The sequence below is a fragment of the Mugil cephalus genome, chromosome 20, assembly GCF_022458985.1.
Source record: "Mugil cephalus isolate CIBA_MC_2020 chromosome 20, CIBA_Mcephalus_1.1, whole genome shotgun sequence".
NCBI lineage: Eukaryota > Metazoa > Chordata > Actinopteri > Mugiliformes > Mugilidae > Mugil > Mugil cephalus.
Window position 1 is genome coordinate 6779833 of NC_061789.1, and position 13033 is coordinate 6792865.

A 13033-nucleotide genomic window follows, 5' to 3' on the forward strand; every position below is an offset into this window, starting at 1 on the left:
AAAGACGGTGAGCTTTGCAACGTAAAGACATCCACAGAAAGCAACTCTGACGGACGATTACAGGAGCCCTACCATGGTGAAGAAAAAGTGCCATATCGTCTCCAGGAGGTAAGCATGTCATTATCCAAGTCTATGGTGAAGACAAAACTTAAGAACAGAAAATACATGCACCATAAGTTGGAAACTATTCATTAGCCTCTACAGCAGTTTTTCAGGCCAAGGACCCCCCAAACTGATGGGACCCCCTACCTATATACAGCATTTTTATCATTTTGCATTCAGTTATTCAAATAATACACAGGTTCAAATGTTTATTTTTTGCAGTAGGGTAGCGGTAATATCTTCTGACTATCCTAAAATATGTTGGATTTGTGTTAATATGTATATATGTATGTACAATTATGCAACACCCCTGCAGTATCAACATAGTACCTTGCCTTATTCAAGATTTAGCAAAAATTAAAAATGGAATGACAGTTGCAATCATTTCACACACTTTCTTTATTTCAGGCTGTCCCAAAATAGATTAGGACTTCCTTCTAAATGATGACATTGTCAAGATGTACATAAAGATAAATAACATCAACTAATATAAATTTGACGAAGCTTTCAATTTGACACAATACATTGATGAGTTTTGAAATCAAAGACAGAAGCAGCAAAAAAAAAAAAAAAAATTAAAATACACAAATTTAACATCTTTAGGTAAAAGTGCATCAGACTAAAATAATAGAAATTGCACAAACACCCAACAGTTTTTTTTTGTTTTGTTTTTGTTTTTTTAACCATTGTTGACATTTAAATACGAACATCTTGCAGGGTATAGTTGGTATAACAAACATGATGAACACTATGTAAATAGGTAACAACAAGGGGCCTAGGAGGGAGCCTTGGGGAACACCACAGGCCAGATGAGGCAACACCGATGATTGCAGCATATGTGCCGTTTGACAAGTACAATCTAAATCTATCATCTCTGGAATTATCCCTGAGGCCAATCAGCTGGGAAACCTATTTTTTCTGACATTTTCTATTTCTGTCATATATGTGTATATATATATATATATATATATATTTATATATATATATTAAATGATACCACAAAGCTAATCCTTGCAGGCTTCTGTACATTTTTCTGCAACCGTCATTTGCTTCAGGCACAGAACATACTTTTCAGACTTTTGGGAAGTGGACGTAAAATAGGATGGCAGAGACAGGAACTTAAATGTTTCGTAACGGAGCATTTGTTTTAAATTCATAGAGAGCTACTCTAGTCCGCTCAACTACCCTAATATTTCACAATAATTAAGAAAGTTTTGGTGCTTTAAAGAGACTAGAACGGATCCAAATCCATTTTTTAACCCATAGATTATAGCAGTTTTCAGGAAACCACTTTCTTTTTGTCAATATTGAGATTTAAGTTAAAAAAAAAAAGACCGGAAGGAATTGCTGCTCAATTCCAAATATATGTACCAAAAAAAGTAAATGACAATGGCACTGAGAGAGGTGATTTAGTTTATTTAGTGCGTAGATTTTACTTTCTTTACTTGGTCATGATGTATATGCTCCTGAGAAAAGTCTAACCCTACATTTTCTGTGTAGAAGTGAACGAGAGTGTTGTGATGTAAACTTGGGATTGGCACAGCAGTCAATAGCATAAAAGTTACTGCACTCAACCTCAAGTTGAATCAATAGGTGCGCAGGCCACAGTTGTTCCAAAGGAGAAAAATATATCATTAGAGCTTCCACTGAACCATGGCGTAACCAAAAAACTCATTTGAAATTTCAATGCATGACTTTGTAAGTAGGTACTGACAGAAAGTGATGGCACAGCTAGTGTGGACTTTGCATCCACATGAGGAGGTGAGGCACCAGGTGTCGCCAGTGAGATCAGGGTGTGGCCGGAGACCCGCCCTCGGTCAGGGTCTTGAAGTGGACGGAGAGGGACTCTTCCTCCGGGTTTGGCGGGCGCCTGTACTCCTCCCTGGTGATCAAGTAACCCAGCAGGACTCCAAAGCACACCAGCAGGATCCCCAGGACGTTGGCCAGCACTCCCTCTGAGGTAAACTGGGGGTAGGTGGACCTGGGCCGAAAAAAGAGAGGAGGACATTCAGGAGACAGAGGTAAAGACAAAGACCGATACAAACTTGGATGGGATTCATACTATGGGGTGTACAGATCAGTCCACCTGTCAGATTTAACATATATCAAAATACGGAAGCCCTAAGTGACCATGCGTTCACATATTATTTTTTTTTTTTCCATTTTCCCGTGATACTGAGTTAATTTCCTCTGTTTTCTCGAGATCTTGAGTTATTTATCTTGTTATCTCGGGAAAACAAAGATTTCTTTCTTGAGATGTCGATATATTTCATTTGAGCAATTTTGTTTTGTGCTTTCATGCTTTTCAGTATCTGCAAATCTCGGGAAAACAGAGGAAATTAACTCGTTATCACGAGAAAACGAAAAAAACTAATACGTGAACGCATGGTTGCTTAGGGCTTCTGTACAAAAGAAAACCAGACGGACGTACATGATGCTGAAGAGGAGTTTCTCTGTGATCCCCAGCAGGCTGGTCCCTATGGCCATAACCAGTAGAACCAAGCCGCAGAACACATGGACGGGGAGGTAAGCAGCTCGTAGCCATGCCGATGCAACAGGAAACAGGAAGAACATCAATCCCATCACCCACTGGAGTAAACAAAGAGGCAGCATTGGGTTTGAATCCGCATTCCACTTGGTAACGTACAGTATACCGTGTCAAAGTACAGTGTGTACCTGTATGCAGAAGAGAACCAAGGTAGTCATGCCGCACCAGCTGTGTAGAGAGTACATGTCTGGAATCTTAGCAGCTCTGTGGAAGTCAAATACAGCTACAAAACCTGCAGGAACAAAATCAGACACGTACAGCTATAAGACATCGCATTGTCTCAGATCTAAGAATAACTGTGTGGTATTTATTTCACAAGGACAACTCGCTCGCTGTCCCTCACCTATGATGCTGAGGATGAGGGCGAGCAGGTGAATGATGCCGTGGAGCAGCTTCACATTCCTCTTCGCCTCATTACGAAATACTCTATAGACCAGGATGGCTGCAGAGAGAGACAGACCTTCATCAGGCATCAAAATTACCCCGTAACTTTGACTTAAAGAATAACAACACTCTAGATTAGTTGAAGTCAAACATACTGCCCCAGAGTGTACAGTCTGGCCCATGGGGCGAATTTCAAGGGGCGAAAATTACATAGACGAAATTAGCTGGAAGTTTTCAATAAAATTGAATTAATAGCTATTCCTATTTTGTCCACTAGGTGTCCCACTGTTTAAGTAATTTTTTGGCCATAACATAATCCTAAGACCCCAAACTAACCAGCAGAGGGCAGCAATGTGCTAAATTTGGACTTTAAAACACAATTTAAAAAACATTAAATGGCAAAAAAATAAAATAAAAAGTTAAAATTCGAAACTGGGAAACATCCCAAAAAAAACATCATCACATTAAAGTCCTCAGTAATTGGAGGTGTATTTAACGTTAAAAAAAAACACTAAGCACTAAGGGGCGTATACTGTCATTTTGTGTCCCTCCCCTTATTTCACTGGTATAGAAGTTCCCTCACATAAACTGCATTTTTTTTATCTCTGTATATATTATATGTATTCACAAACAGGTGTCAGGTTTTGCTGGAGAGGCTCATACACAAACCCATACAACCGCTTATTGTGTTCAGCTTAAATCCTTTCTTTTGGCCACCTGTGCCACCAGCTTTATTCGATTTCCACTAAGCAGCTTCATATTATGTTTTTCTTCAAGGTGCAACATTTGTTGTTCAGAGCGAGTGGCCCAAAATCTGAAAAGGCCTTTTGAAAGGTTCTGTTCTCCACATAAGGTCTAAGCAACCTCAGGTGTTGAAACATATTGGAGAGTGGCCAAAGGGGTTTATTAAGACAGAAAAAAGATGTGCTGTCAAAATGTAACCGCATTAGCGTGGACATGTGTTTGTGTGAGGAACCCCCAAGGGTGTTTCCAACTCGCATTAACCTCCCCCCTTCCCAGCCCCCATCTAATGTCCAGCTGACCTTTTATTTTATTGCTCTAATGCAATCTAGCACTGGACCAGTTGAACTAATGTGGTTACGCTCATTAGCAAAAGCACCAAAGGCTGCAGACGTGAAACCAAAAAAAGGAGGGAAAACTCACGCTGTCTTTATTTCATGCATCATAGACATCGCTGGGTTCTGCTGCAGCGTGAGCAGTCGGCATGAAAATATCACAGCTAGGCCAAAAGATGAACAAGTACACAGACTCTTCTTTGAGGACATTCAGTGCCAGATCCACTGTGGCAGAGTTATCAAGAAGGGTGATAATTTACCTCAGTGATGGTTCAGAAATGTAACTTTTATTTTTACTTCACCAGAAGAGAAGATCAGAGTACACAAATGAGGAAAGATGGCTGAAACAGTGCTAGAAATTAGGCTAACTACTGTAGCTGGTAAAGTAACAGCTAACAAACTAGTTTTACTTTACAGGGACAGAAAAGTCTTCTAAGATGTTTGCAAACTGCTCACTAATCACTAGTTAAGAAGCTCATTAGCTTGTTAGCTAACAGGAAAATAACACTCTGTGGAGTTGTGACTACTTGGATGTCTAAATGGGGAACTACTATAATTGGCAATTTAATCGCTAACACGCTAGCTAGCTGGGAACATGCTAGTGCCAGTCAGTCAAAATATAATCATATTGGAGAGTTTTACTGTACAGCGACAGAAAGCCAGTAGTTTACTAACTGCTACGTTTACTAATTTCTAATTTTTAGTTAACAAGCTTAATAGTTTGGTTGCTAACAAGACAATAAAGTCACACATTTAATCCAAAACATATACTTTAAACTAAGGAGAAGGAAATTAATTTACATAATTTTAGCAAATATTTGGTGTTTAAAACATGATGTATCAACTACCCTCATCCAGAGAATGAACTACTAGGGAGGGAGGCTAACCGCTAACACGCTAGTTAGCTGGGAACAATATTTTAACTACTTACTAACTGTCAGTTAGCAAGTCCATTAGTTTTGTTGCTAATGGGAAAAAAGGTCACACACTAGATTCAAAACATGCACTTGAAACTGACTGTAGTTGGTCAGCTATTGGCTAACACGCTAGGAACATACTAGTGCCAGTAAATATTTGTGCAAGTAAGTGCAAGCTTTCCTTGACAAGGGGTGCTTTAAATATGAGTGGCTACCATTACTGTGTTTGCGAAGAAGGGACAGTCGAGTCATGCCAGAATCCAGCAGGTCAAAACCTGCATGAGTTTCTAAATAGTAAGCTATGTTGTGAACAAAACTAGAGGTTTTGAAGAGGTTTTTGTTTATGTATTAATTTATGTGCCATGTATGCTGACGGAAGCTTTTCTTGTTGACCACTTTAATTCCCTGTTGGGCCACCGGGTCAAAAACTGCATGTGTCACAAAAACACAAGCTTCAAAAAATGTTTCCTTTTCTCCTCTTCAGTCAGACTAGCTGGGATGAATGAGGGAAATTGTTCTGTGTCTGGCCAGTGTTGGCTTAATGCAGTGGGTCAGTAATGCCGTGGCTTGAGGCTGAGATGCACATGTATAACCGCATTCATAGGAACAGACTTAAGAAAACACAGCATCATGATGACTTGCTTCCTGTTTCACTCAATTTACAAAGGATTAACCAAAATGACTTCTTATAACCATGACAACCGACGTGATGGAAGATATTAGTGGTTTCAGAGAGATAGCGTCACTTCCGTAAAGCCTCTGGGGATGGTACTGGTGTCGCAGGTTTTTTTGTCAGATAGAGATAGAAGAATCATTTGACACGGACAGATTCAGTGGATGCACTTTGTTCATAAATAAACTTGAGATGCAGACTCACCGTCGCCATGCAGGAAGACCAGGCCCAGCACCATGCACAGAGGGTGCAGGTTGAACTCCTGGGAGGAGCCATTCCAGGCGAAACCCCCTCGGTAGTGACCCATCCACACGCCGGTTACCACCACCGACGCCAGACCCAGCACCTGCGACGCTCCCACCAGCCCCACAAACGCGGAGCGACCGTGACGGGGCCCGGATTCATCCATGATCTGAGAGACAGAAACAGAGCGATCACAACCGATGCCTCAGGCTGCACAATTTCCAGAGCGAATTCAATTAGGGAGCCGAGGTAGACAAAGACAAACACAGTCCGTCACGTGGCAAATCTGTACCTCACAAATGGATTTAGTTGGACATATTTCAGCATTTATGGGGGAACAAAAACACATTTTACCAGCTTAAATATAAGAATGTGTCCTTACTCCACCTTTAAGATAAGGGGCCACGTGACATCCCGAAGGGCTGACAGAGAGATGGACACTTTTGTAACAGCTAAGGCCAAGATCGAGGTTACATAGCATGAAACAACACAGCATGACCACAATATGTGTACTGATAGCAACATGACTTGGCATGTTACCCAAAAAGGCATTCGCAATGGTACGACTATGATATGCAGACGATTAGAGTTAGAGTCCTGCATTATCCAGCTTCTTCAGAGCTTCAGCTGACACTCGGGAACAGGTTTTCCACTCAAAGATGGCGAGCAAGCCATCCCAAAACATGATGCTGCTGCCACCCTGCTTTGCAGTGGGGATGATGTATTAATTCTGGCATGTAGTGCTTAATATTTCCCATTGAAACTTGCAAGTATGAAGTAGCATAAAATAAAAGACTTAAGTGAAGATTAACAATGCCTGAAAGGTACTTGAGTAAAATCTCCCACAGCCACAAATGTGATGATTTGTCTAAGAAGATAAATCCACCACGGGACTCTATGGCAATTAGTTAGTAAAGCTGACAGTCCACTTCAGGCACATTTCGAATATGGTTAGAGTTACCAGAGTAAGAGCTAGGGACAGGATCAAGATTACATAGCGTGAAATAACACACCCTGACTAAAGTGTAATAGCGTGCAACATGACTTAGCACGTTACTCAAAAAGAGTGTTTAAAATCTTTCCGCAGTAAGTTTACTTTGAAGCTCGGGGCCATCGTCCTGCTGCTTTGTGGAGTTTCTTCTGAAGAAGAATACATTTCATGATGCTGCTGCCACCATGCTTCACAGTGGAATACGTAGTACTTAATATTTCCCAGTGAAAGGCAAGTCAATAAAAGACTTGAGTGAAATTTAAATATTTCTAAATGGTGCTCGAGGAAAATCTTCTACATCCACTAAGGTGATGACAGCTGTAAAAAATTGTAAATAAACATTGACTTTACAGTTGGCAGGTGCAAATAAGACTCACTGTGTGACTGTGGGAAAATGATAACTCAGCACAGAGCCCTGAGAATATCATGATATAATATTTCACAAAGCCCCCATCTGGTCCTTCTTTTTTTAAAAAAACAAAACATGTTTTTCATCAACAAAGAGTCATAAGATACACTGGTGACGCTAAGAAGTCATAACAGGAAGTGTCGCACAGGAGCCGACGGCCCTTGAGAGTAGCTTTAAGAGGACGCGAGCAGAAATGAGTCGAAATCAGACGCCCCTTTGACGCAACTAAAAGTCCATTCTTATCACAACCTCTGCAAAGACACTTGCCACTAAACACTTGTCACTGATGCTCGTCACCGCGCGGACGCCTCATAAAAAAAAAAAAAAAAAAAAAGTGTCACAGAAATTATGAGGCGATTGCAACTCAGCGATACGCCGCCGGCTACGCCGTGGCGGTGCTGCGCTGGCACCTGTTACCTGAGAGCAACGCGACTCGAAGGCAGCCACTTATTCTCTTTTTAGGGACAGTGGGCTATTAAGAAAGGGGAAAAGATGCACGCCCAATAGGAAGGAAATAGTGAAATAGTGGAGGGAAATACTCACTGCGCTGCAGGCTCCGCTTTGGTTTGCTGAGGAAGTCCTGGAGTCTGGACTACACAGATCCGCCCTCAGATCGCGCAGATGTGTGTGTGTGTGTGTTTGTTTGCCTGCGTGGGTGTGGGTGTGTTTTTGGTCTGCCCTCCTAAGCAAGCTCAAAACCATGTGACTAGGGGACTGCGATAAGGAGAAGGAAACAAAACCAGCATAATCATTCTCGCTATTGTCACCATTTCCCTGCCTGTGTGCAAACACCAGATCTATTAATTATGCAAAATGCGTCGTTTAATTTAACTCCTGGGGCGACATCAAGAGAGAACGGGCCGAGGTGGGGGGAGAGACTGCGTAGATTGATGACTAACAGCAAGGTGTGTTGCCTTGGCAACGCTGGAGTGGGGGGATGGATTTGGAGAGGACGAGGAGGAGCAGGAGGTGAAGGGGTGACGGGGACGGATGGGATTGTCTGTTTCTAGAATCATAGCGGCTCATTAGTGGAGAGAGGAGGCAAATCGGATTAATCAGCGGCTAAATTAAAGCCCCCCCCTCCTTTTTTTTTTTTTTTTTTTTTTTAACCGCTTTTGCTGTCGGGAGAGTTAAGGGAGCGATTTATTTACAGCTTGTCGAGGTTGAACTGAACTGCGCACCCACGAGGCATACTAAAATATAAATGAGGCAATCGTGTTTGAAATTGTTAAATACAAGGAGACTTACACAGCAAGTGAAAAAGAAAACAAAAAAAATAATCGTGCCATTCATAACTAATTGTTTTCTGTACGGTGCGTAATTTTACGCACAAACTCCCATCCAATCCAATCCAACTTTATTTATAAAGCACTTTTAAAAACTCAAATGCTGCACAGAAGAATAAGTAAAAGACAATAAATACAAAGCTGCACTTTCAAATGTCCTCACACCTCAAATGTCCTCATACAACAGCACCAAACGGCTTTTTCTGCGGCACACCAAGGAAGTGACTCATATGTTTCGGGCTCGTTTCAAGTTTTAACTTCAAACCTCCAGGGGTTACCAAAAGAGACGCTGTGATTCATTAAAGTGTATTTAACTGTATAAAGGCAAACCACCTTATAAAACACTGCAATAGCTCATGATGCAGGGGTGAGTCTCAGCTTTAATTTAAGTGACTTTACGTGAGCATGAGAACAGAGACGCACGCCTTTAACTCACGTGCTGTTTCAAAAATAACATGTTTATCCATGAAGTACTTTATTTTCTATGCAGCACTTGTCCCTGTGTTGTCTCTTCCCCAGTCTGGTCTTTAGCAGTTCATCTGAATACATCTGGGATCAGGTCAGTTGGCACCTCTTCACGAAGCCTCATAGTCCAGGAAACATTAAAGATGACATTTTAAGCTAGTATGCATTTAGTTTCAGTTCAGACGGAGTTGTCCTGAAACTTAGAGGCCAAAGCACAGATAATATGCAACAGTCCAGTTGCAGACATCACTATCCCGCTAATACATGCTAACTGTATCGCGCATGGTCAGAAATTCTTAAATGCTACTGCAGCCCTACACTTATCCACCACTGTGGGATGAAATAAGGGATTCTCTTATCTTTTTGTGTTTAATGCATGTTTACTATGTTGATACTCTGCTATGTGACGTGCTTAAGTGTCACTATAAAGGCAGTGGACTAAAAATGACTTTTAAAATGGAAAAAAAAAATGGAGATAAATGGAGCACAAGTGCTTCAGGAGCTGTTGTCAGCCTATTACCCATGCACTCTGAGGTCCTGTCCTCTTGAGGGCGCTGCAGTCCTGGATAATTGACTTAGCGGTCTGACATTTCTTTCTTTTTCCTTTTTTTCTTTCTTTCTTTCTTTCTTTTTTTTTTAGTGGTCTGACATTTAATGAAGCTGCAGGATCACTGGTGTTCACCCAGGGGTCTGGAGATGCACTGGGGTAGGGTGCGGGGGACGATGGAAAAAAACTACAGAAAAGCTTCCACGCACAATTAGGTGATGTTGCTACACACAGCACACTTGCTATAAGAGTGTTATTTAATTCATGGATTTGCGCTGGCGCCTTGTGAGACCTTTAAAAAAGAGCCTTCTGTGCTTCTGCTGAATGTGCGTCAAGACTCCCATTCTTACTTTTTTAGAAGGTGGATGGAGAACAGTTGTCAAGGCTATCTTCATTAATGTCAGAAACTGGTGTCTGCAGCCCATTTGTGTGCGTTCGTGTGCGCTCTTCTTCTGTCTGACATTTCTGATTTCTCCTGTGACTCACAGGAGGCTGACTCACCACTGCTCCTTTAGCAGTGTGTGTGTGTGTGTGTGTGTGTGTGTGTGTGTGCGTTTGTGCCGCATATTAACATGTTGTTTGTTAATATTTTCTCATCACTTCTTCTCTCTCCCCATCCTTCTCTCACCCTTCGTCTTTTACTGTAGCCGTTAAAGGCGCCGGTGAGACCATTTCCTCCCTCCAACCTTTCTTGATGGTGTGATAATAAAAGTATCTCTCTATCTCTGGCCCTCCTTCAGTATGACTGGACACATTTCTACTTGTGTGGGTTTGAACCTGTCGCGCTTCTATTAGTCTGAGATTTTACATCCACCCACTGGTGCAGTGTGAGGTCACATTTTTGTCATTATGTATGGTGAATTCGATTAGTCGCTTTCTAGCCGAGACGACAGTTCGTTTAATACCTTTCAGATATAAATGTGCTAGCTTGAAGTGAACGCAGCTGTGTAACTAAATGCAAAAATGAACAATCGGTGGTTTGCTTCCATTAACTTTGATGTACAGTTCACCCTTAATAATATATGAGAAGACATTTATAACTCAGCATACTATGTATACATTCCATTTAGCTCTGTTTTTGGTCTCCACTAACTCCAGAGGGAAGTAGTTGTCTGTATAGCTGTCAAATTATCTTTTTTTTTTCTTTTTCTTGCAAGGTGGGCTGAGGGAAACAACCTAAACACAAGCCTATCAGCTAAACACAAGACCATTCACAAGATTAATACCTTTCAGATTTAAGTGTCCTAAATCTGCTAGCCTAGCTAAGCTTGAAGCTAACCCACTGAAAATGTAAAAAAGTACCAGCTATGTAACTAAGTGATCAATTGGTGGTTTGCTTTCATTAACTTTGATGTAAAGTTCACCTCTGTGCCTGTGACTAAACTGTTTCCCTCTGGAGCTGGTGAAGAAAAAAAGCAGAGCTAAAGGGGAGGTATGTATGGTATGCTGAAATGTTTTCTAATCTGTTTTTATTCGGGAATTTTACATCAAAGTTAATGGAAGCAAACCACCAATTGTTAATTTTTTACATTTTCAGTGGGTTAGCTTCAAGCTTAGCTAGGCTAGCACATTTTGGGCACATATCTGAAAGGTATTAATCTTGTAAATGGCCTTTTGTTTAGCTGATAGGCGTGTGTTTAGGTTGTTTCCCTTAGCTTACCTTGCAAAAAGGAGAAAAAGAAAAAGAAACATTAGCTTAGTTTAGCAGCTATAGAGACAACTATTTCCCTCTGGAGCTGGTGGAGACCAAAACCGAGCTAAAAGGAAAGTATATGTGGTATGCTGATGTTATGATGATATGATGTTCAAAACTTTTTTTAAGTCGGGTAAGGGAAACAACCTACAAACAAACCTATCAGCTAAACACAAGATTAATACCTACAAGATAAGTGTTCGAAATGAGCTATCTTAGCTTAGCTTAGCTTAGCACAACTACAGGAAACATCTGTCCAAAGTTGTAGAGCAAGAGAAAAATGTATAATTTACAAGCTATGTAACTAAATATTATCATTATCACTATAAACATAAGACGGTTAGAATTCAGTTTCTTACTCGCAGCATATCCAAAACACTTTCCCTTTAGCTTTGTTTTGGTAGGGACATAGTTTCTTATATAGCTAGTAGATTATTTATTTTCGTTTTATTTGGCCAGATGGGGTAAAGGAAACAAACAAAAGCCTATCAGATTTTATGTTAAACCCAAGATAATTTACAAGATTAATACTTTTTAGATGGAAGTGTTCAAAATGAGCTAGACTGTGGACGCTAGCCTATCCAAAGTTGTAGAGCAAGAACAAAAATGTAAAATATTCATATCAAGGTGGAGCTGAGGAAACAAACTACAAGCACAAACCTCAGCTTTTACTGTAAGCACGGGTTTCCTATTCACAACATAAACAACACACTGTTTAAGAAAACATGGGATTTTCAGCAGCTACGTGTTATATATCTATATATTTGTTTGGCAAGAAACCAAACCATAAACACAAGACTATAGTGAACTTTGACCTTTTATTATTAGCTCGGGTTAGCTTTCGGTTTCCTGTTTATATCTTCCATAAAACATTTTCTTTGGTCTCCGACAAGTCCAGAGGAAATAATTGGCATTTTTAGCTGCTAATTGTTATATAAGTGTGTATTTATTTGGCAAGGAAACAAACTATAAACACAAGACTATAGGGAACTCTCACCTTTTATCATCAGATTGCATCAACTCTCAGTTTCCTATTTAAATAACACATAAAACACTTTCCTTTTAGCTCAGTTTTTAGCTCTGGGGCTGGTAAATGCTGCTAACCACTAACTCTGATATTAGTTATTGGGCAGGCAGCCAGGTCGGGATTACGTCAATAGAAGGGCTTTGAATAAAACTGTTCCGTGGGCCCCTATTTTGCTTGTGTAGTGCAGACATAATGAAAATAACCTGAAATCCACTCTATTGTCATAGGCTAATTGCCATGTGGTAACTTGCCCCTTGTTAGTCTGGAGCCCTTGGGGAGTTTCTCGCCAATCCAGTCTTGCCTGCTACAAGACCAGACAACCATGAGCTGTGAAACCCAAACAATAAGCTGAATAACACTAAAATTCTCAGTAGAGTTTAGGAGAGCTGCATCATTATTTATTAGTGTTTTAGCATCCAGTATTTACTCTAACCTATACACGCCATCATACAATCCGCTGTTTATGCAAAAATATTGATTATGTAAGCGTCTTTAAGGTTAATGAGAACTTGTGTAGCACGGTGCGTGGTTGATTCTGCAGAGTTTCATTTAAATGATGATAAATAATATGGCTAGGATTATTTAGAGACAAGCAATGCAAGGAAAGAGAAGGGGAGCGTGTCCAATGGGATGACCTTTGACCTTTACCTATGTCAGCGTCTATCCGTCTGT

General features: G+C 40.7%; 1 protein-coding gene across 1 annotated transcript; it reads right to left on the reverse strand.

The window, feature by feature from the left end:
* Window positions 1-482: 482 nt before the first annotated feature.
* On the reverse strand, window positions 483-8249 carry LOC124998134 (transmembrane ascorbate-dependent reductase CYB561). The gene is made up of 6 exons (XM_047572341.1): window positions 7887-8249; window positions 5905-6112; window positions 2994-3092; window positions 2779-2882; window positions 2534-2691; window positions 483-2083 (listed from the first exon to the last, which is right to left on the reverse strand). The coding sequence occupies exons 1-6, from the start codon at window positions 8043-8045 to the stop codon at window positions 1891-1893; spliced, it is 921 nt and encodes a 306-aa protein (XP_047428297.1). The 5' UTR covers window positions 8046-8249; the 3' UTR covers window positions 483-1890.
* Window positions 8250-13033: the final 4784 nt, after the last annotated feature.

Bases quoted from the DNA above. Each gene is read 5' to 3' on its own strand.
- LOC124998134 (XM_047572341.1), bottom strand. From the start codon at position 8,045: ATGGTTTTGAGCTTGCTTAGGAGGGCAGACCAAAAACACACCCACACC. The intron at 6,113-7,886 runs GTGAGTATTTCC...TCTGTCTCTCAG, and splicing joins AAAGCGGAGCCTGCAGCGCA to ATCATGGATGAATCCGGGCC. The intron at 2,084-2,533 runs GTACGTCCGTCT...TTTTCGGCCCAG, and splicing joins AAACTCCTCTTCAGCATCAT to GTCCACCTACCCCCAGTTTA.